General features: G+C 50.2%; 6 protein-coding genes across 6 annotated transcripts; 3 read left to right on the forward strand and 3 right to left on the reverse strand.

Moving 5' to 3' along the window:
• Positions 1-133: 133 nt before the first annotated feature.
• P170DRAFT_399626 (putative integral membrane protein) lies at positions 134-1,909 on the reverse strand (the record flags this gene model as incomplete). Its single annotated transcript, XM_024846287.1, has 6 exons — positions 1,414-1,909; positions 1,320-1,356; positions 1,190-1,257; positions 755-1,128; positions 620-687; positions 134-549 (listed from the first exon to the last, which is right to left on the reverse strand). Exons 1-6 carry the CDS (start codon positions 1,564-1,566, stop codon positions 134-136), a joined length of 1,116 nt encoding a protein of 371 aa, XP_024710772.1. The 5' UTR covers positions 1,567-1,909.
• Positions 1,910-3,891: 1,982 nt separating this feature from the next.
• P170DRAFT_422014 (Zn(II)2Cys6 transcription factor) lies at positions 3,892-6,121 on the forward strand (the record flags this gene model as incomplete). Its single annotated transcript, XM_024847404.1, has 3 exons — positions 3,892-4,356; positions 4,408-4,884; positions 4,943-6,121. 3 exons carry the CDS (start codon positions 3,892-3,894, stop codon positions 6,119-6,121), a joined length of 2,121 nt encoding a protein of 706 aa, XP_024710773.1.
• Positions 6,122-6,959: 838 nt separating this feature from the next.
• P170DRAFT_346353 (putative chromatin remodeling complex subunit (Rsc9)) lies at positions 6,960-9,320 on the reverse strand (the record flags this gene model as incomplete). The annotated part of the gene is made up of 3 exons (XM_024843563.1): positions 6,960-8,815; positions 8,888-9,217; positions 9,287-9,320. The coding sequence occupies 3 exons, from the start codon at positions 9,318-9,320 to the stop codon at positions 6,960-6,962; spliced, it is 2,220 nt and encodes a 739-aa protein (XP_024710774.1).
• A 1,186-nt stretch (positions 9,321-10,506) lies between these two features.
• P170DRAFT_470887 (MDR family MFS transporter) lies at positions 10,507-12,520 on the forward strand (the record flags this gene model as incomplete). Its single annotated transcript, XM_024852793.1, has 6 exons — positions 10,507-10,760; positions 10,811-10,889; positions 10,960-11,230; positions 11,289-11,792; positions 11,852-12,012; positions 12,080-12,520. The coding sequence occupies 6 exons, from the start codon at positions 10,507-10,509 to the stop codon at positions 12,518-12,520; spliced, it is 1,710 nt and encodes a 569-aa protein (XP_024710775.1).
• A 444-nt stretch (positions 12,521-12,964) lies between these two features.
• Positions 12,965-15,504, forward strand: P170DRAFT_399635 (Zn(II)2Cys6 transcription factor domain-containing protein). Its single transcript, XM_024846288.1, has 5 exons — positions 12,965-13,166; positions 13,223-14,101; positions 14,167-14,465; positions 14,553-15,307; positions 15,384-15,504. The coding sequence occupies exons 1-4, from the start codon at positions 13,051-13,053 to the stop codon at positions 15,221-15,223; spliced, it is 1,965 nt and encodes a 654-aa protein (XP_024710776.1). The 5' UTR covers positions 12,965-13,050; the 3' UTR covers positions 15,224-15,307; positions 15,384-15,504.
• A 2,184-nt stretch (positions 15,505-17,688) lies between these two features.
• On the reverse strand, positions 17,689-19,405 carry P170DRAFT_484288 (4-aminobutyrate aminotransferase; the record flags this gene model as incomplete). Its single annotated transcript, XM_024853914.1, has 4 exons — positions 17,689-17,742; positions 17,949-18,897; positions 18,936-19,051; positions 19,085-19,405. The coding sequence occupies 4 exons, from the start codon at positions 19,403-19,405 to the stop codon at positions 17,689-17,691; spliced, it is 1,440 nt and encodes a 479-aa protein (XP_024710777.1).
• Between the last annotated feature and the right edge of the window lie 179 nt (positions 19,406-19,584).

Raw genomic sequence — 19,584 nt, forward strand, 5'->3', positions numbered from 1 at the left:
GGGGGATATTTCTCCAAAGAAGGAAGTCGAATTGAGGCACGTCCACATTCAGAAAAACACCCATTATACTACCTAGAAGGCTTGAAAAGGCCCAATAACTACCAAACACGCAGGTCTAATACTCACCTACCTCCTATTTATCAACCAACCCCCGCACACTTGAATCCTCATCAGGCGTACTCCCACTCCCACTATCCACAAACTCCTGTGCCAGCACCGTCGTGACCTTGATCCTCTCCCGGCTATCAATCTGACTATCACGGTCATCGTGCCCAGGGCTACGGCCACGCGAGTCTAGGTTCTGTAATCGGTAATCTGGCGCGTTTGCAACGACGGACGTCGATGTCTGGAAGCCTGTAAGAATGGTGTTTCGGCTGCGGCTGCGAGCGTTCCGGTTCGTCGTGGCTTTGGCACTTCGGCTTCCGCTGCGGGTGGATAGGATGCGAGGGATGAGCCGGGAGATGAAGGCGCGGATGCCGGGGAGACAGGCGCAGATGATAGCGACGTTGCATTCGATGGCGGACCAGGTGGCAGCGCCGACGTTGTCGTCTGGGTTTGATTTGGTGTCTTAGTATGAGGGTTGGTGGGGGATAGAGGGAGGGAGGAAGGGATGATGTACAAGTTGGGTCCGTGGTATTAGATATGACTAGTAAACTCTTCAAGCGAAGGATGCTAGTGATCAAGACGCTTTGGAGTTAAAATGTTAGTAAACATCGAAGCCGTGGGTAGAAAGAAGCACTAGGACTGAACGTACAAAGCACCGAGGAGAAAAACACCCATCAGAGCAATCTTCTGCCGTCGTGGAAGCTGAAGACTCTTCAGAACCGGCATAGGATAAACCATGATCAGAATATCGGTGAAGATGTGGATTGCCGAGTTCGAGAACCAGAGCGCCTTCTTGTTAAGACAATAGCCGTCTATACTATCATCCCAGAACCGAGCCACGGGCATACAATTCAGCCATGCGCTCATGATCGTCCACGCTCCGTAGATGACTAGGAATCCGATCAGGTAGTAGCAGGCGACACGCATGCGCGGGGTTGAGAAGACCCGTTTGTACTGTAAAAGGATTGACGCTTTTGTGGTGAGCAGACTGGCCTGGTAGAGAGGAACTGAGGCCCAGAAGCACTGCGTGAGATGGTTTGAATGTTAGTTATTCAGGCAAAAACAATGTCTAGTTTCAACTGACAATCATCTGCTTGATAAATATCTGGGCAGGGATATTTGCATAGTGCTCTCCCATCAGATATGCGGTTTCTAGATTCATTAGCACCATGTCATCCATGCCTGAACTGACAGACTGGTGATCCAGAACATACCGCCAACAAAAACCCCAAAGAAAGCCCAACTAAAGGCCTACGGACGGTTATCAGTGGACTGCACGGCCATTGAACAAACCTCCAGGAAAATTACCAATGATACAAGAATTGTCCAGTCATCTGCACCCATCTGTTTTACTAGAAAGGCCCGCGTGTATATGCGAATGACCACCAGGAGAGTAGCCAAGCAGGTAAAGACGGCACTAGTTGTAAGGGCCTGACGACCGCGGGGTACACCAATCGCCATCAAGTCGCTCAGAGGATTGACACTGGGAAATATAAAACGAGACAGAAAGCGAAGTTGCGAGACAAGAGGCAGGTGTCTTAATGCATAATCAAGAGACTATTCTCGTTTACTGAGAACGGGGAATATGGTTATTCTGGACTTTTCATTAGCAACCGGGGGGGCAGCTGTGTCGAGAATAGATGATAAAGGAGGAACATCGATGATATTGTTGGCATAGAGGGTCGTCTTAATCAAAATGTAGCAAACAAGCCAGCCTAGCAAGCGGGTACATGGAAGCCCAAACGCGTGCTAATGATGATCGCCATGGGATCAGCTTGCCAGGCGGTCATATCGTCGATGTTCCGGAAGCCAATTGATACCATGATGCAGGGTATGCCCTCGGAAACAGAGTTTGCCAGGAACAATAAAACGGCAATGGCGCAAGTGCCTGGGAAACAGGCCTATCAGTGGTACGTTCTAGGGAGCTAAGACGAAGTATGGTTCACTTGTGGCGACACAGCGAGGGTCCCACGTGTAGTTAGTGATCTCCTGGTGAGTGGTAAACAAACTACTGACTCATAGACATCTGGCCTTGGAGATGTTTTCATTTCCAGGATTCACGAGGAAGGGAATGGTTTAGAGGCCTAGAAAGGCCGTAGGTTCGTCTCGAATATTAGAGGACCTCTTGTAAATCGAAGGTGTCGACACAAGGCCATCTAAAATGGAGCACAAACAGATTGAAACCATGCCCCTATCTACGAGATCGTCCGAGTCAGATTGACTGGAAGCCCACGTCAAGAAGTCCCATTTGAGAATAGCCACACCGGCAGAGTTTCGTGAAGGTTTTGCTGATGCGTTTCGGGCAATCAGACATCGATTGCCAAGGTTCTAGCTATGTTAGAAAAGCAGAGCGTTTTGCTGTCGTTCAATCGGGCGGGGTTGTTCTGTTCATGGTCCAATGGCATCTGCAATGTTGAGAGCTTCTCTGCCGCTGTGGATCGGTCAAGAGCACAACTGCCGGCTTGCTCGTATTGGTAAACTTCGACGGCACGAATTGATGGCGACGAACCACGGTACCATCATCGTGTTTTCTCAGGGTGAAAAGGTTCTATTTCAGGGACATGACACCTGTGGAGATATCTCGGGCAGTGCCCGCAGGCGGCCCAAGTTGTACCTGGTGACCAGTGGCAGCTTATGCATTAGTATTATGGTTGCTATAGTTCACCAGTCCATTCCGGGCTACCGGAACGAACCCCTGGAGAACAGCTGAAATGAAGACAGATGCAGATTGGCAGGGCCAACAAGTTAACGTCAGAGAACTTGGGAGACTACTTCAATCGAAGGGCTCTCGGAAAGAATAGAGCGTGTCATTCAAGGACCTAGTACTGTAAATTTCCTAGGAAAGTGGTCAGTGGCACGGAGCCACGGAGGTAGTCCGCCGTTCGGCCCAAGCGGGTGTGGCAATCGGATTATTGATCCCCGGAGATGACGGAAATTGGCGAGGCCATTTAATATTTATCTCCTCGTGTTAGCCGAGGGAGTTCCCCATCGGACCCACGTGCGGCGGTGATCGGTCATCGCTGCGAGGAGCGATTCTTAGCTGGGTCATCATCCCATCAGTGGAATGTGGAATGATAAGAAAGAGAAAGAGAAAGAGAAAGAGGACGAGAGGAAGAGATGCAATTGAGACAAACACGGTCACGAGTCCGCCGGAGACGCTAAGCCTGTTGGAGGTGCTGGCCTGAGGCACTGCATGTAGGCAATCCTGGACGGTCCAAGTAATCCAAGTAATCAGGCGTCGAGTAAACACCAATCCTCCCACCGGATTTAGACGGTCTTCTTTCTTATTCCTCCAAACCCCTTGCATTCTCTCGGTGGAATTGCCAATCGCACGATGCACTGCAGACCACCATGGGTCAGCAACTCAGGCTCCCCCTTTTGCCCTGTTTTCTCCTTACTGTTCTCTCCTCACCGCCACTCATCTGCTGTATTCCCCCGACCGGTGAATTTTCAACTCGAAGGCACGAGAAAGTACAGCCAACCAAGATGGTGGATGTCCTCCTCCAGGGCTGATTTTGCCTCTGCTCGTGCACGAATGTCGTGCTCTCGTCGACAGTTATCGCCGCCCTATCGATGACTGGCTGCTTGGCCTTAAGTCCGGTACTAAACCCCGCGTTTCTGCGACGCCGAACCGATCGCATTGGCATTGGGGGCCTTCAAAACTGCTTGGTTTCCCGCATGAGCCGCTTGAGTCTGGAGATTCCTCTCCGCGTGCCTCACCTGAAGATTTGTCTTTCAAACCACTATGTTGCGCTGTGAGAACCCCAAGGTGCTTCGTCCACGACTATGACGGATCTCCACGGGCAGGCCGAGGCCGCTCAGGGCCGCCACGCCACTAGCTCTGCGACGCCCCAGATTCGACTATCTTGCGAAATGTGCCGACGGCGGAAGATCAAGTGCGATAAGCTGGATCCCTGCTCCAATTGTGAACGCCTGCGCGTCACATGTGTCCCCGTTGAACGAGCCCGACTCCCACGAGGCCGATCTAGCCGGGGCGCCGCGGAAAAACGACCGAACAACGATACGCGCCTCAAAGATCGGATTGCTCGTCTCGAAGGCCTAATCCGCGGTATCGCGGACCACGGGGACGACGAAACGACTGTCGATGGCTTCCCCTCTTCCAAAGCCTCGTGTAGCACAAGGAGTCGGGAAAGCTCCGCCCAACCTCAATCTCCCGGCAACGGATCCCAAATTGAAGCAAAAGATGGGTCACGGTCGCCGGCCTGCTCCTGGAAGGGGCTTTTCAGACGAGTGAGCCGACTAGATATGCGTTTGTGGTTTTTGTGGTTAACTGCTACCTAGAGGCACGATATGCGTGATACATGTGGGCAAACCTCTCTAAATCCGAACTGTGACAGCAGGAGCATGTGTTACCAGAGGATCCTCCTAATGTCTAGAGGCTCTGGGACTCAGAAAGAGACGGTGGAGAGAGGCGAGTTCGTTGACAGAACCACGCAACAAAAGCTGTGTCAAATCTATTTGCAGAGAGTTGATCCCTTCTTCAAAATTCTTCACAGGCCCTCCCTGAGTGCCTTTCTCATTGACGGAAAGCCTTACTTGAATTATGCACCTGGAAGCCTGGCTCCCAAAGCATTGAAATACGCCGTCTGCTTTGCGGCAATCTGCAGCCTTGATGAGGAGGAGTACAAGCACATATTCAAGGTCAAGAAAACACTGATGGTGGAACGCTATCAGAAAGAGGCAGAATCGGTGCTAACACAAGCCGATTATATAACGACTAATGATTTGACCGTGTTGCAGGCTTTCACCCTCTTTCTCGTGAGCATTTCTTGAAAAGATCCCAAAGGAATAACCGTCGCTAACATGCTCTACTCAGCTGTCATCTCGATCTCAGGACCAAAGCCGACGCGTTTGGACTATGCTTAGCATCGCGCTTCGCATTGCCCAGGCCCTTTCCCTACACATGGCAGAACCGCCATTTCCCGTGACACCGTTTCAGCGAGAAATGCGCAGACGACTCTGGACCGCTATCGGGTTTCTCGACATCCAAGCTGCGACAGACCGCGCATCCGAGCCCATGATGCAAGTCGCCTGGCTACAATCCAACCCCCCTTCGAACGTCAACGACCACGACATCAGCTTTGAAATGGACACCCCCGTCCAAGAGTCCACCGGTTTCACTGATATGACATTCACCATGATCACCCTCAAAGCGCAATGCGTCTCCCGCATCCTTAATTTCACCAGCGCCGCCTCCCCAATTGTCGAGCCGATCCACTCACGCCAGCAACTCGTCCTCGACTTCCAACACACGGCATCCACCCTCCTCCAACACGCACAACCCCACACCATCCCCTTCCACTGGTTCGCCCGACAAGTCGCCGAATGCATCAACGCGTGCATGCAACTGATCGTTCTGCGCCCTCTCCAACAACACCCTAAATCCCCCCCTCCCCGCGTCCACGGCGACCGTCTCCTCAAACTCGCCGTCGACGTCCTCCTCAGGAACCAAGAAATCCGCAACAACCCCCGCGCGCTCCCCTGGCGCTGGATCGAGTATACCTTCGTCCCGTGGCATGCGCTCGCCGTCGCCATTTCCGAGCTCTGCGTCTGCCAAGACCCCGCCCTGATGGCTAAGTCCTGGGCCCCTATCGAGCAGGCGTATGAACGACTGGGCCGTCTCGTCGCGGACACATCCCAGGGCCGAATCTGGAAACCCATGGAGAACATCATGGCCCAGGCACGCATGAGAAGGGATCAACTGCTGCAGTCCCCATCTCGGCACCTATTCTTCCAGGTGTCCTATCCATCTCAACCTGCGGCCTCGCAACCAAGGATACAATCTTCGCAGGGCTTCATGCAGCCTGCACCTATCGATTACGCAACTAGCGCGGCTGCGCCGTCTTTCGAGATCACCGGATTAGGACCCTGGCCGAGCGTCTGGGACGCCGTGGACTGGACGAACCCGCTCGGAGAGAATGAGATGTCGTGGTTGAATTACGAGAACTTTATAGGGGACTTGCACGGAATTACCGATCTGTCGAGTGTTCAGTAATCAAATATTATGATGATTATACATTCGCTCATGCGACGAAGAGAAAGACAGACTGAGCATTGACTTGACCATCCATCTGTTATCATTTCGAACCTTATCATTTAATAAAGCTATTCTTGGGTAACAGAATTCGAAATTTGAGTAACGATTACGCTCTACCACTACTTGGGAGACACGTAGTAAATAGCAATCATATTCTTTTTCAAGCTCTAAATAGATATCCGATTTCCTTCGCATCAATCAATACTCAATCATACTCCGTATAGTACACTTACTCATCAAGACCTGAAGGGAAAGAAAAAAAGAGAAAAAAAGAACTAAACCACAAGGCGCGAAGGAAAACACAAGGATAAAACTGAAACGAAATAGAAAGGAAAGAAAGGAAAAGAACCCACAATAAAGCAAAGCCGAAGCACCGTTTCTACCTCGTTACAAAAGCGCAAAGCCAGACGCCATTTAATTCATTTAGACCGCCCGTCCCCGAAGCCCGTTTTACTAGATTCTTTTTCTGAGGCCCGAAAAGAAAAAAAGAAAATAAAAGAAAATAGGTCGAGCTCATCATGGTCCCTTAAAAGGCCCGATGAGCTAGCCAGTTGTCGTCGTGAAAGAAACAAGCAACAAAAGGGCAGGCAATAGAAGAAAGGCACCACATATAGTTAAAATAATATAGAGATAGAGATGGAGGAAAATTTAAATGAAAACGGGGTATTTGTACATACAACATTTAGTAGGAAAAAACGAGGAAAGAAAAAGAAAAGGCCAGAACATATCGAAGGGAATAGAGGTTTTCGGGATGTAAGAACGGTTCATCGCATGGACATTTTCCATAAATTGTTTTTTAATAGTAATCCTCTCTCTCTATGATCATGATCAGTTCAGTGAGTTCCTTGCGTAATGATCGATTACGATCCCATATCTCGACAATCTTGGGACGGTTGCTGAGGAATACGGCCTTCTTCCATGGAAGCCCGTTGTATTCGGGAGCGATGCCACTTGGGAGGTTTCTTGCGAGATTGCGCAATACGAGAGCCGCTTTGTAGGCCACCCCGATGGGCTCGCCGCGTTCGTTCACTGGCGTATCCACGTAGAACCATTTGCGCACGATACGCTCCTGGAGCACAGCACGCTTGGAAATTGGTGCTTCGGCGTCTGTGGGTCGCTCCTCAGGCAGATGTGACGAAACGTGGCCTGCAACCATAGCAGTGTTATCGCTGGGACCGGACGAGCGAAATTTCGTGCAGTTATCCCAGAGACAGGTATGGGTCGCGGACTCAGCCTTGTCCAGATTGAAATGACCGGGTGTGTCGGCCGGCTTGAGATTCATGTGGTCTCCGAAGATGTGGTTGCGCAGGTCTGTAGGGCTGGCAAAGGCGCGTTGGCAATGTTTCATTTGCTTCGAAGCGTCCGCCCATTTGCAGTAAATATAGGGAAATCCCTGGAAGGTGTAGGCAGTTTCCAGGGGGCGAATGCCTTTGATGATGAACCTGGTTGTGGCGCCGGGGCCATTGATGACCTGAGCCTGGGCGTTGGTGAAGGTCGTGCTGACGTTCTTGATGAATTCAGCTGCTGGAAGAACACCACCGCCGGGGACACGAGGGTCTGCAAATCGGCTTTGGTAGGCTTGCCACAACGCGATCTGAGTGATCTCACAGTCCGCGTCCTCAACAAAGCAACAACGCAGCCAACGAGAACTACGCTCCGGCTCTGATAGCTCCATCAAGTCTTTCAGAAGCTCAGGAGGCACTCGAGGGATTTCCGTTGGTGGCGGGGCTACCTTTTCTTCTTGTAGAACGGTTTCCTTCTTGCTAGGTCGGCCGTCGTGCGTTAAGAGCGCGATCATCCGCGGCACGAAAATAACGGAGAGATTGAAGACATCCATCATACGCTCAATGTTCTCGCGCGAAAGTGTATACTGGTACCAGAAATCAAGTGCGCCACTCAGGATATCTCGGTCCGCGTCGAGTAGCGTGTGGAAGTAGAGTTGTTGCAGTGTGGGTTTCGATATACGCTCCAGGGCTCGGTTTGCTTCTGGTTCATCCAGCTCGGTAGAGAAATGAGTCAGGGCCCAAAGTGCGCGAACAACGTGAGCACGGTCCGAGGATTCCAGGCAGTGAACAAGGGAGATCCAGAGCGGATCCTCAGGGTCCGTTCTCATAAACTTGGTTACCTCTTCCGCAATGTCCAAGGCATCGTTCTTGATCTCGTTGAGCCGGGGCTGGTTGGGAAGGTTGATGAGGATTACCAAGAAGTCCCTGAGTAGTCCTTTCGCATAGCGCGAGACGTAAAATGCGTTCTCCTTCAGGAGGACCATGTTTCTGAGGACTAGCGTGGCTTCCTTGACGTTACGCAGACGGTGGTTGAATTCGTATGTTTCAAGCGTGTCACTAGGCAATGTGACAGGGATATTCTTGATTTTTTCCAGAATATCCCGCGTACCATGCAGTGAATTCAAAACATTAACACGATCAGTGGGTTGCCGAAAGTCATACTGCAATTCCCACTTTACTCCGGTGCAGATAACCGAGACATCGATTGCCTTTTCCATCAACGTTTCCGCAAGCAGTGGGAACCCCTCAAATTTGAATTTGTCCCAACGCTGGTTGGATATTTGAACGAGATGGTATAGCGCAAAATCGACTTCGTCTGATATCCCCGACTGGAGACCGTAGTGTGCCCGTTTGTATATGTGATCCGCTGCGCAGCATGGTCAGCTATGATAAACAAGGTAGAGTGGTAAGAAAAGATCGTCACGGCAGGAAGACGTACATTTGGGAACCTCTAGGTATCGGAGGGGAAAGTACGGATCGTAGAAGTCGGGTTGTTTGGCCATCTTTCCTACTTCATGTACGCTGGCAAACAAGCCGGGTCTGTTGCCCGGCGTTGCTACCTCACGCGTGGACATGGGAGCTTGTCGCGGCTCTTTTCCTTCCCAATTGTCAATGCTAGGCTGAGGGCTGTTCGGGTTGATTGGGGTGGTCGAATGTGCTTGACTTGACGGCGGCTGTGGTGACTGATTCGCATTCATATGGGACCGCCTGACAGGGGCAGTATCTGGTATAAAGGGCTGGTTTGCTTTAGGAGCTTGCCGCAAGCCCTCTGTTCGGGGTCAACGGTCAGTCAGATGGCTTATTGCCAAAGCTACAGGGTTCCTGGGAAAGCACATACGGCGCAAAGACGTGCGGGGAGTGTTGGCGCTCATTTTGAGTAAGGAACCCAGGGGATTCGCAGACTCTTATTTCGCACGGTTCTAAATGCCGACCGATTTCAATCTTTTCGCACAGCTCCTTGGTAAACCCAGGGAAGCTCCAAGCCAAATCACTTGTCCGGAGTCCCAGCGAGCAATGATCCACCCAAACTGAACCAGCGGATCGGATCGTCTGTGGGAGAAGGTATTCGATGCGGAGGTGCAGATCTCGGATGTAACCACTATCGCGTCTTTGACAATTTATTTTCCGTCGCTTTGGTTCCTAGCGAAATGTCTCGACACGAGCAAGGGAGGGGAAAACGGTGTTGGACGACGACCGTGAAGTTTGTCGGGAGCGAAGGGGTGTAGTTTCGCGATAGATTAGGATGCGAAGGCGCGTTTTAAAGATGTCGGAAGCCGGTCTGGTCTGTTGGAGAAAGAGGATGCGACTTCCACGCGGGAAATACCAGGAAGCAGAGGGCAACGGCGCGAACTTTTTGGCGCAAGCAATGGAGATGATCGGCAACGGGCGAAAAAGGAAAGCGAGCGTCAATGCCGTGGATGTGGCCCTTGGGGGCTCCGTGAACACAAGCTGGTCCTGCGATTCGTCTGGCCTTCGCAGGCAAAAGTTCCGCGCCGCTGCGATGGGCCTCAGGCGCGTTGCCGGATTATCGTTCCTCCGCTTTCCGGGCTTCCGCTGCTGAGTCATTGCTGATTAAGTAGGTGCCTGAGGCAGCGAGATTTCCACCCGATGGACATCGCAAGCGGAGTACTCCATTCGTCCTCTATTCATCACTGCACCACCAACTCTCACTAGTTGTTCCATCAGAAGTGGATTCAGCATCAAATTCATTATTTTGAACCCTATATTCTACTCTGGCGCACACCTCAGAGACCCCAAATTCCAGGCCTGGACCAGACTCAGCTCGGATTCGGACCCAGACTCCGCTCTACACTCCGGTCGAAGTCCGTACTATACAGACTCAAAATGGCATCCCAGTCGATATCGGATTTCGGAAGCAGACTCCGATCCATTCATTTCTCAGGGGTCTAGGATGGATCTCATTTAGAATGTGTTTATAATCAGCAAAAAATAGAGGTCCTATTTATATATTTTTCATGCTCCGGTAAGGATCACACATCGGCGCAACAGCTTCCGTACTTTACCTACTACAATCCTTGCCCAATCTACCGTTTAAAAATGACCGAAATAAACACTGACATCCTCGATGGAACTGCGGCAGAGAGTTTGAGACAGAAGCAAGATGGTGCCGAGAACAGTAGCTTCAGCGATGATGCAGAGCTCAAGTACCAGTACCCTACAGGGCTGTCGGTCACCTTTATTCTCACATCAGTGACCCTAGCATATTTCCTATTCTTCCTTGACCTTGCTGTCATATCCACGGCCACCCCAGCCATCACATCCCAATTCGACTCATTGGTGGACATTGGCTGGTAAGTACTACTGCCAACTGTTTTCGGGGGAAGCTAATATCATCTGCTAGGTATGGTGGTGCCTACCAGCTTGGGAGTGCAGCATTTCAACCTGTGACTGGTAAGATTTATAGCCAGTTCTCTATCAAGGTACGCCCTGGCATACACCTCACGTATTATTCCCGCCAGCGAATTCAATTCTGATAAAATTCCCATGCAGTGGACCTTTTTAGTCTTCTTTGTTATTTTTGAGATTGGGTCTGCCGTATGCGGAGCGGCCCAGTCGTCGCCTATGTTTATCGTCGGCCGAGTCATCGCGGGCATAGGATCTGCTGGAGTGGCTAACGGCGCGGTGACAACCATCTCTACTGTTTTGCCGCCACGAAAACAGGCGCTGTTTATGGGTCTCAATATGGGAATGGGCCAGTTGGGCCTTGCGACGGGCCCCATCATTGGAGGAGCGTTCACTACAAACGTGTCCTGGCGGTGGTGTGCGTCAATTTGTCTACTGCTTTGTGAATCCCCAAAGACTGACTATTTCTGAACCAGGCTTTTACATCAATCTCCCCTTGGGTGTTATCATCGGCGGCTTTTTGCTCCTACACAAGATCCCCGAGCCCAAACCCAAAAGCCCTCCCATGGAGATTCTCGGCACAGCCATCAAATCGCTAGATCTCCCAGGATTTATGCTCATTTGCCCGGCGGTTGTCATGTTCCTCTTAGGACTTCAGTTTGGTGGCAATCAACACTCCTGGGATAGTTCAGTTGTGATTGGCTTGTTGGTTGGCTCTGCGTTTACCTTTGGTCTCTTTCTGGTTTGGGAGTATCACCAGGGAGATAATGCCATGGTGCCACTTGCCATGCTCAAGCACCGAGTCATCTGGTCGGCCGCCATGACCATGTTCTTCGGCCTGTCCAGCGTCCTGGTAGCCGATTTCTACATCGCAATTTATTTCCAGGCGATTCACGACGACACGCCCTTGATGAGCGGCGTGCACATGCTTCCCATCACTCTCGGCATGGTCCTGTTTACCATGGTCTCTGGCACTCTGAGTAAGTGTCTGCGGTGGCATCTTTTTGGATGTAACTAACTGTCATGAATCACCACATAGTTTCCGTTTTAGGCTACTATCTTCCGTTTCTTCTCGCAGGGGGTGCGATATCAGCCGTTGGCTACGGACTCTTGTCCACACTAAGTCCGACAACCCCGGTCGCCAACTGGATCGGATACCAGGTTCTCTACGGCGTTGCAAGCGGCTGCACGGCGGCGGCTGTAAGTTCGATCCTTGATCCGTTTAACCGATGACCCCGGTCTACTGACACAATTCCACTTCATCTAGCCATACATCGCGATACAAAGCTTGGTAGCTCCCGAGCAGATCCCCCTCGCCATGGCAATTATAATATTCTGGCAAAACATCGGGGCGTCAACCTCTCTGATCGCGGCAAACGCCATTTTCAGCAACAGCCTCCGTAAGGAACTTCATAAGCGTGCTGCACAGATTGGCCTCTCCCCGGAAGCCATCGTCGATGCGGGAGTCCGCTCCATACACGATCTGGTGTCTGACTCTCAACTCAGTGCCGTGTTGGCGGCCTACGCCAAAAGCATCGACCACGTCATGTACCTTGGTATCGCTGTCGGTCTCGCCGTCTTGGCCTTCTCTCCGGGACTTGGATGGAGGGACATTCGCAAGGCCAAGAACCTGCAAGTCATTACGAGCGAGCCTCGTCAGGGTGATAATGAGGTGGCAAGAAACGAAACAGTGGTGGGCGACAAGTAAGGACATAGCCCGAAAATGGATACAATAGGACTAGAAGCACTTCCGTTCAAATCATCACCAGCGGTTGCAGTTCTCTCTCTAGCTTGAGGTATGCGCGAGAATTGTTTCTTTGTCGATCTGAGTGGGGAACCTTTCCTGTAAAGTTGCCAAAATGGATTTTGCATTAACAATAAATAGAAGACACAAGTAGCTGGATGCGAAACGACAAACAAAGAATCACTCATTTCACTCACCTACCTACAATATTGATGTGAATTCCGGGCCGATGACCTGCTGCACGAATCAAACGCGGCCAGTGTTCTTGAGCCGGATATTACTTTCCCGTATGTCCGCTATTTCCGTAAGCAATTCGATTGTCAGATCCCCCTAGTTCTATGAACGGACTTCGGGGGTTCAGAATCCGTCGGCAGGAGACGGAAGGATTCCCGACGGAGTTTCCCTCCGTTCGAGACCAACAAAGAAAAGTAGCTCTTCCGACTGCTACCATCGTTATGTTGCCAACTTAGACATTCGGAATCATTCTGGGAGGAATGGGGAGATCAAAACCAGCTCTCGGCCAATCCAGCGCCTATGGACACGCCTGCACCCATTGTTACAAGGCCAAATCCCGATGTGTGCGCACTGCAACTGGCGATAATTGTGAAAGGTCATAGAGGGAGCATGCCCTGTCGATGCATGACCTTAGACTAATCAGGCCTTCAGATGTATCCGTCTTGGGAAATTATGCGAGCCATCAGGCTCGGCTCGCAGGCGTACTGCTCAGTCAACCTCAACAGATGCGTCCGATACGCGCATCGCTAGACTGGAAGACAAAATGGAGAGCTTGTTGTCCGCAATGCAATCAATCATAGCCTCTCCAGGGGCTTCAGGGGGTTCTATCAAAGCCATTCAGCCTCTCAATGGAGACAATGCTCCATCAGCTACGTCTCATTCAAGCAGTACCCTCATAACTCCTACGATTACTCCTCTGGGATTTACTGAGGGACCGGCATTCACGACGGACCCGATTATCACTGCGTTGCCAATTCCAAATTCTGTATTTTTGCATAACCATCACTCTCTATCCCCTCATGTTCCAACGCCAATTAACGGAGAAGATCGGCTCAACTTCTTTCGTGCTCGAATGCTTCCATCCTTTCCTTTCATAAACCTGACTCCGGACATGACAAGATGGTATCTACGCCAAAACAGACCTGTCTTATTCCAAGCTATCCTCACCGTTACAACATTTTCGACACAGGAAAGACACAGTCAAACGGAGGAGCTAAAGCGCCTCTTGTCCACGTCTACGTTGCTGAAAGTCGAATCGAACATCGATTTGCTGCTTGGGCTACTAACGTATCTAGCATGGAGTACTGACGCATTTCTTGGGCGAGCAGATCTCATCTCTCGCTTTATGATGCTCTCAATTTCGCTAGTCTATGACCTACGGCTATTTAAGCCGTCTTCACCGGATGTGCAACTCATGATGAAGATTACCCAGGGGGGAGAGGAAAATGATCAAAGTCCTGGAAACGAAACGCCGTATGACCTGTTGGAAAGGCAGCGCGCACTATTGGCATGTTTTATTCTGAGCTCTAAGTGCGTATGACTTTACCTGCTCCCTTTTTTGCTCGGATCAAATTATACTAACGTGAGATTGGAAGCATTTCGTCGCATCTTGGGCGTCAAGACTCTTTACGATGGACGCCTCAGATGGAAGAGGCACTTCGGGTGCTCACAATCAGCGAAACGTGCCATACGGATGACCTATTCGTTGCACAAGTACGCTTGCAACTATTGAAACAAAAAGCGGATGATATCCGACAGCAGGATGAAATGAATTGCGCTCTCACAGGCAAAGCTTCTGCGGCAGCCTCAGCTCCTCGTTTACTGTACCTCAAGACTTTACGAAGGCAGCTGCATGAGCTGAGGTCTTCATTTCGCCCAGATTTTGATCAGCTCGGTAAGCTATTCCCAGGCGAAGGACCCGACGGCGCTTATTGGCCTGCAGTATGGACTGACATCTTTGTGGGAAAAACCGGCTTGACAGAAATTCTCAACACCAACGTGCAATACGTTGAGCTATACATAAACCAGCTAGCCTATACAATAAGCCAAGACGCATCACCTATAGATCTATCCGGCCACCGTGGTGACAGCGGAACTACCTTGGGCTTCCAACGTCTCGAGTGTCTCTGGCAATCTGTCGAGAACATCAAGTCCTGGCTGGACCATTTCTACCGAGTTCCCTGCTCAGAGCTCATCGGCCAACCCTTCCACTTCTGGTCTCAGATGATTCTCACCATCACACTACTAAAGTACCTATCCACGCTCAAAGACCCCGACTGGGATTGTCATGCGGTGCGTAAAACCGTCCACCTACTCTCGACGATGGACCGCATGCTTCAAAAGTTGGACCTGAGCAGCAAGGAGCCAGAGCTTCAGTGCAATGACCACCTGCTCAAGTACCTATTCAAGCTTCTGACTAGGTGTCGAGTGTGGGGTGAGGTGAGGTGGAATATGCCGTCTCAGGCCCACGACGTGGAGGCTAGGTCGGGTCGGAGTGCGAGCTCTGATGCGATCTGTCCCAGTCAGGGTTACAGCCAAAGCCAAGGGCATAGTATTCCAGATTTCGACCAGATGGTCTGGATGCAGTCGATGGACTTGGGAAACGAGCAGTGGTTTGAAGATGTGCTCGGTATGCCTGAAACGATTTACTAGATGCCCCTCGCTCACCAATGGCCTTTTGTGAGCTCGTGGAGGTCGCCTTATGTATCGCTTTAGCAGGGTCATATATATTGATCAGTATGTCCCTTTCAGGATCAAAAAGATGAAACCAACCAGGTTTTTGGCTATATCCAACCAATAACAATTATGACAGATACTTTGACCAAGAGAATATAGCCGATATTTACTTTCTGTGAAGTGCCCATTTGGAAAGTTCATAGCGGAAAGATATCGCATAGACAAACTACCTGGGAGGAGGTGCCGTATGAAAAGCTGAATATCTCTGGCAGTAACTGAAAAGGTAAACAGCCGTTAGCATCCTTGCTTCATCTGTTTTCTTTCTTTCTTTCTTTTTTTTTTTGGCTGCTTTATAACAGATTTATACAAGTGCAACTACCTGCATCTCCATGGAAGCACCTGCTGGCAAGCGCTTTGTTTCTATAGTGCTACGGCATGGAACCCCCCGAGACTTTCGGCATTGACTTTATTCATTTGTCCGAAGTCCTCAAGGCTGACTAGGAATATCTAATATCGTGTTCAAAAAGCCCAGACTCGCTTCATAGACTGTTTCATGATTATAGGATAGACCTACGCTGGTTTTAACAAATTTCTCAAGGCTTGATCCTGCTGCCCCGAGAACAGCTTGGGCATTTGTGCACATAGCGTGTGTATTGTCTGCAACAGAACCCTGGATAATGTCTATCCTGTTGTCTAAGATCTTTGCAGGAAGCTGCCCCGAGAGTAAAACGAATATTTCACGCCTCTATCTACCTTTACCATAAAGCGAACTTGATTCTGCACCCCAACATTTAAGGATCACCTGTGATACTTTGTAGCGTTCATGCTGTGGTGTATGGAACTACAGAATCCACAGCCAGTAGCTGCGTTGGTAAGATATGAAGTCCCAATTACAGCGAAATTGATACCATAAGATCTTCGCTATGCCAATTCCGATTACAGAGCCACCATAATATTACTGGAGTACAGTCTTTGATACTAACGTCGGAATTATTTCTTTACTCTATGGCCAGCATTCCATGACCGTGCTTATCATTCTCCCGGATGCCCTCCAAGTCAGCCTCTTGGATATGGCATTCACAGATTTAGATCCAGCTTGTAGTCTTGCAATAGGTCACTGGAAGAAATGGTTTTCAGCTCGACAGTCCAGGGGTGCTTGATAACATTCCAGACGGCGTCTGCCTGCAGGATTACCCTCAGGCGTAGCGCTTCGAGAGAGTGATTATGTACGAGTTGTATTCTTCCGCGTGTTGTCGACCTCACGACGAGGAAAGCTGTTGTGCTCGATACTCATGCACAGTTCAAAGACGGCACAGCAGGCCCGTCGAGTTTAAAACTGATAGATGTGCCTTGGAGATTTCTCGTACCGATTTGCATCTATCAATGATAAATTAGCATCTGGGATGTAGAACTGCTGCACAATAATCATAATACTTACCCGCATAGAGCCATGGTGGTTTCGAATTCCCTCAACAGAATTTTGATGGCCAGATCAACACCGTCTTCTCCGTTATACTATTATAATGCTAGTTAGTATTGTTCTGTGAGGGAGAACGAGAGAAATGGGAATAATGGAAAAACACTAACAGCAAGTCCCCAGAGCGGGATCCTCCCAGCAAAGCAGAAGTCCGCTCCTAAGGCGAGGGCTTTGAAGATATCCGAACCTCGTCGAGTCCCCCCATCAATGCCGAGCTTGATTTTATTTTTGGCCAAAGGCGCACATTCCCTTTAGGCGTCTAAGCTTGCAGGAATGCCATCGAGCTGCCTACCGCCATGATTAGAAATCATAACACCATCAACCCCGTGTTCAATTGCAAGAGCAATGTCCTCGGGGCTCAAAACTAGACGAATCAAGCATAAGCGATGAGTAACCATATGGGTAGCACGTAGCACTCACTTCCTTTGAGCCACACCTCCATCTTGGTGCTCTGCCGAAGCCACGGGATAACCTCTGCCCATGACATGCAAGGATCCCATTGGAGATGCGCAGCGTCTGCTGGAATCGTCCCGGTCTTATCCGCGAGCATGGGCATCGTTATTTCAGGAGGCAGCTGGAAGTCGTTCCCGTATTCATTCAGCCTGATACCCATGGTCGCAACGTCGATCGATAGAATTACAGCCTTGAAGCCAGCAGCTATAGCCTGGAGTTCAGCATCGAGTCTCGAAGAAGAAGTATTTCACACCTATCTTCAGCACGTTGGATGATTTCGAGGGTCTTTCTTCGGTCCTTATACAAGGAAACGTGAATCATGTACGGGTTTCCATCTGCCTGCGCAATTACATCCTCGAGGTCCTTCGACGAGTAGGACGAAAGAGCCATCGGGATGTTGTTTTTTGCGGCCGCCCGCGACGTGGCAAGCTCACCGTTTGGATGCGCGAGCCCATGAACAGCAGCTGGGGAGAATGCAAATGGGAAACGAATCTAGTGGATCAAGAAGAATTCAACGACGGAAGAAGCAAATACGGCGGAATAGAGAAGACACATGGAATGTATTCTGTACACTTAGATATCCCGTAAAAGAATGGATTTACACCCTGAAAGCAAATATAAAAAATAAAAAAAAGAGTATAGCACATCAGTATTATCCAAACACAGACGACCTACGCTACTAACGCTGAATCGAGTATACGAGCAAGTTGTTGTTGAAAAACGTTTTCTCAGGCAGTACCACGATTGAATAGTATTCTCAAGAAAAAAGACCCCTATCCTAAAGTTGAGGCGCAACCCTCTCAAAAACATCAAACGTATATCGACATGGTGCTTTTGGAAGATAAGCATAGGCCGAAGCCTGACACCAGATTCCCCACAGCCTCCAATATGAATCCCATTCATTTTTGCCAAAGCCAAGAACTTGTCACGCTGGGGTGTGTCAAACGAAATGAATGTACCAAAGCCCTTACCTCGCAAGTTCTGAAACACGCTGGGAAATCTAACCGAGAGACTTTCGACCTTGGTGTAGAGGTAGTTACCAACAGATGCAGTATTCTCCAATAAGTCCAGTCTTTCAATCTCCTTGACAATCTCGCTCAATAGAATCGCCCGAGCTGGGTCTCCAGTCCGGGTGTTCGAAAGACGGAATGGCTTTGAGGGTTTCAGCTCAGGGTTGCCAAAGTAGAAGCCCGCAGCTTGGGCCTTCTTCGAGAATGTGACCATGTCAGGAGGCTGGGTCAGATTCCAGTGCTCGTGGGCCCAATAACGACCCGTTGCACCGAGACCCGTTTGAACCTCATCAACTATAAAGAGGACACCGTTTCGTCTCGTGATATCACGAAGGCCCTGGAAGAAGAATGCACTCGCGTGTCTATCGCCCCCCTCTGATTGGACCGGTTCGACAATAATCGCAGCGACTCGATTATGATAGTTCTGAATAATGTGTTCGGCCTCTCTTAGGCAACGGAATTCTTCGTCGGCGTTTTCATCCATGTGCTCCTCTAGAGGGTATTTCAGGGAGGGAAACGAGCACTGCGGCCAATCGAAGGCTGGAATATCCAATTTGTGGAGGGCTTTGCTTCGTGTAGTGGAGAGACTGCCGAACAACCGGCCATGAAATCCGGCCTTGAAAGACATGATAGACATGATAGACACGTTCGGTGATCCTGGAGCTCGGTTGTTCATAGTGGAAAGAACCTCGTCCTCGGTAACTCGGAGTCTCGTGCGCCGCGTTCCTGCTGTCGCTTCCAAATAAACGCTGCTTTGTAGGCTGCTTCGTTTGCATCGGCTCCCGAATAGGCCGTAAAGACTTGATTCAAGCCTTTTGGTGCGATCTTGATAATTCCCGCCTCTAGAATGGATGCCCAGTCATGCTGAGGGAATTAGGCCAAGCAGGGACGATTAACGAGCGCGGAGGCAACCTCGGGGGAGCTCGCAACCTCGAGCAGAGCTGGGTTGTTGTAACCAACTGCGAGGGATACAATTTGGGATAAGACGTCCAGCAGTGTATTCCCATCCGCATCCACAATGTAATTCCCATAACCTTTCTTATAGTACCCAACTGTTCCCACGCTGCTAGAATCGAAGACCTTGTCAATTCCATCAATTATCTCCTTGCTTTGCTGTCCGGAAGTGTCGATGACACAGGGCCCCGAGAGTTCGAGAGGAAAGAAGGCATTGCTCGGTGCCATGACCGACGAGCCCGCAGCCGGTTCTTGCATGGCCATGTTGTCCTTTTAGGCCTGACGGATTGGAGTGGTTGATAGAATTCGACGAGACGTGAGCCGAGGGGAATATGTTATGACCAGGGTCCAGGGGATGCGAGCGTTGGCCATTCCATGCTTATAAGTCAGCATAGTTGAAGAGCTAAATTGGCAGTAGAGGAGGTGTCATTAGCGATACCGGT

Source organism: Aspergillus steynii (assembly GCF_002849105.1).
Source record: "Aspergillus steynii IBT 23096 chromosome Unknown P170scaffold_1, whole genome shotgun sequence".
In the NCBI taxonomy this organism is placed as follows: domain Eukaryota; kingdom Fungi; phylum Ascomycota; class Eurotiomycetes; order Eurotiales; family Aspergillaceae; genus Aspergillus; species Aspergillus steynii.

Coding starts and splice junctions, on each gene's coding strand:
- P170DRAFT_399635 (XM_024846288.1), top strand. CDS start 13,051: ATGGGGAGATCAAAACCAGCTCTCGGCCAATCCAGCGCCTATGGACAC. Junction 13,167..13,222: donor ACTGGCGATAATTGTGAAAG/GTCATAGAGGGA, acceptor TCAGGCCTTCAG/ATGTATCCGTCTTGGGAAAT. Junction 14,102..14,166: donor TGTTTTATTCTGAGCTCTAA/GTGCGTATGACT, acceptor TGAGATTGGAAG/CATTTCGTCGCATCTTGGGC.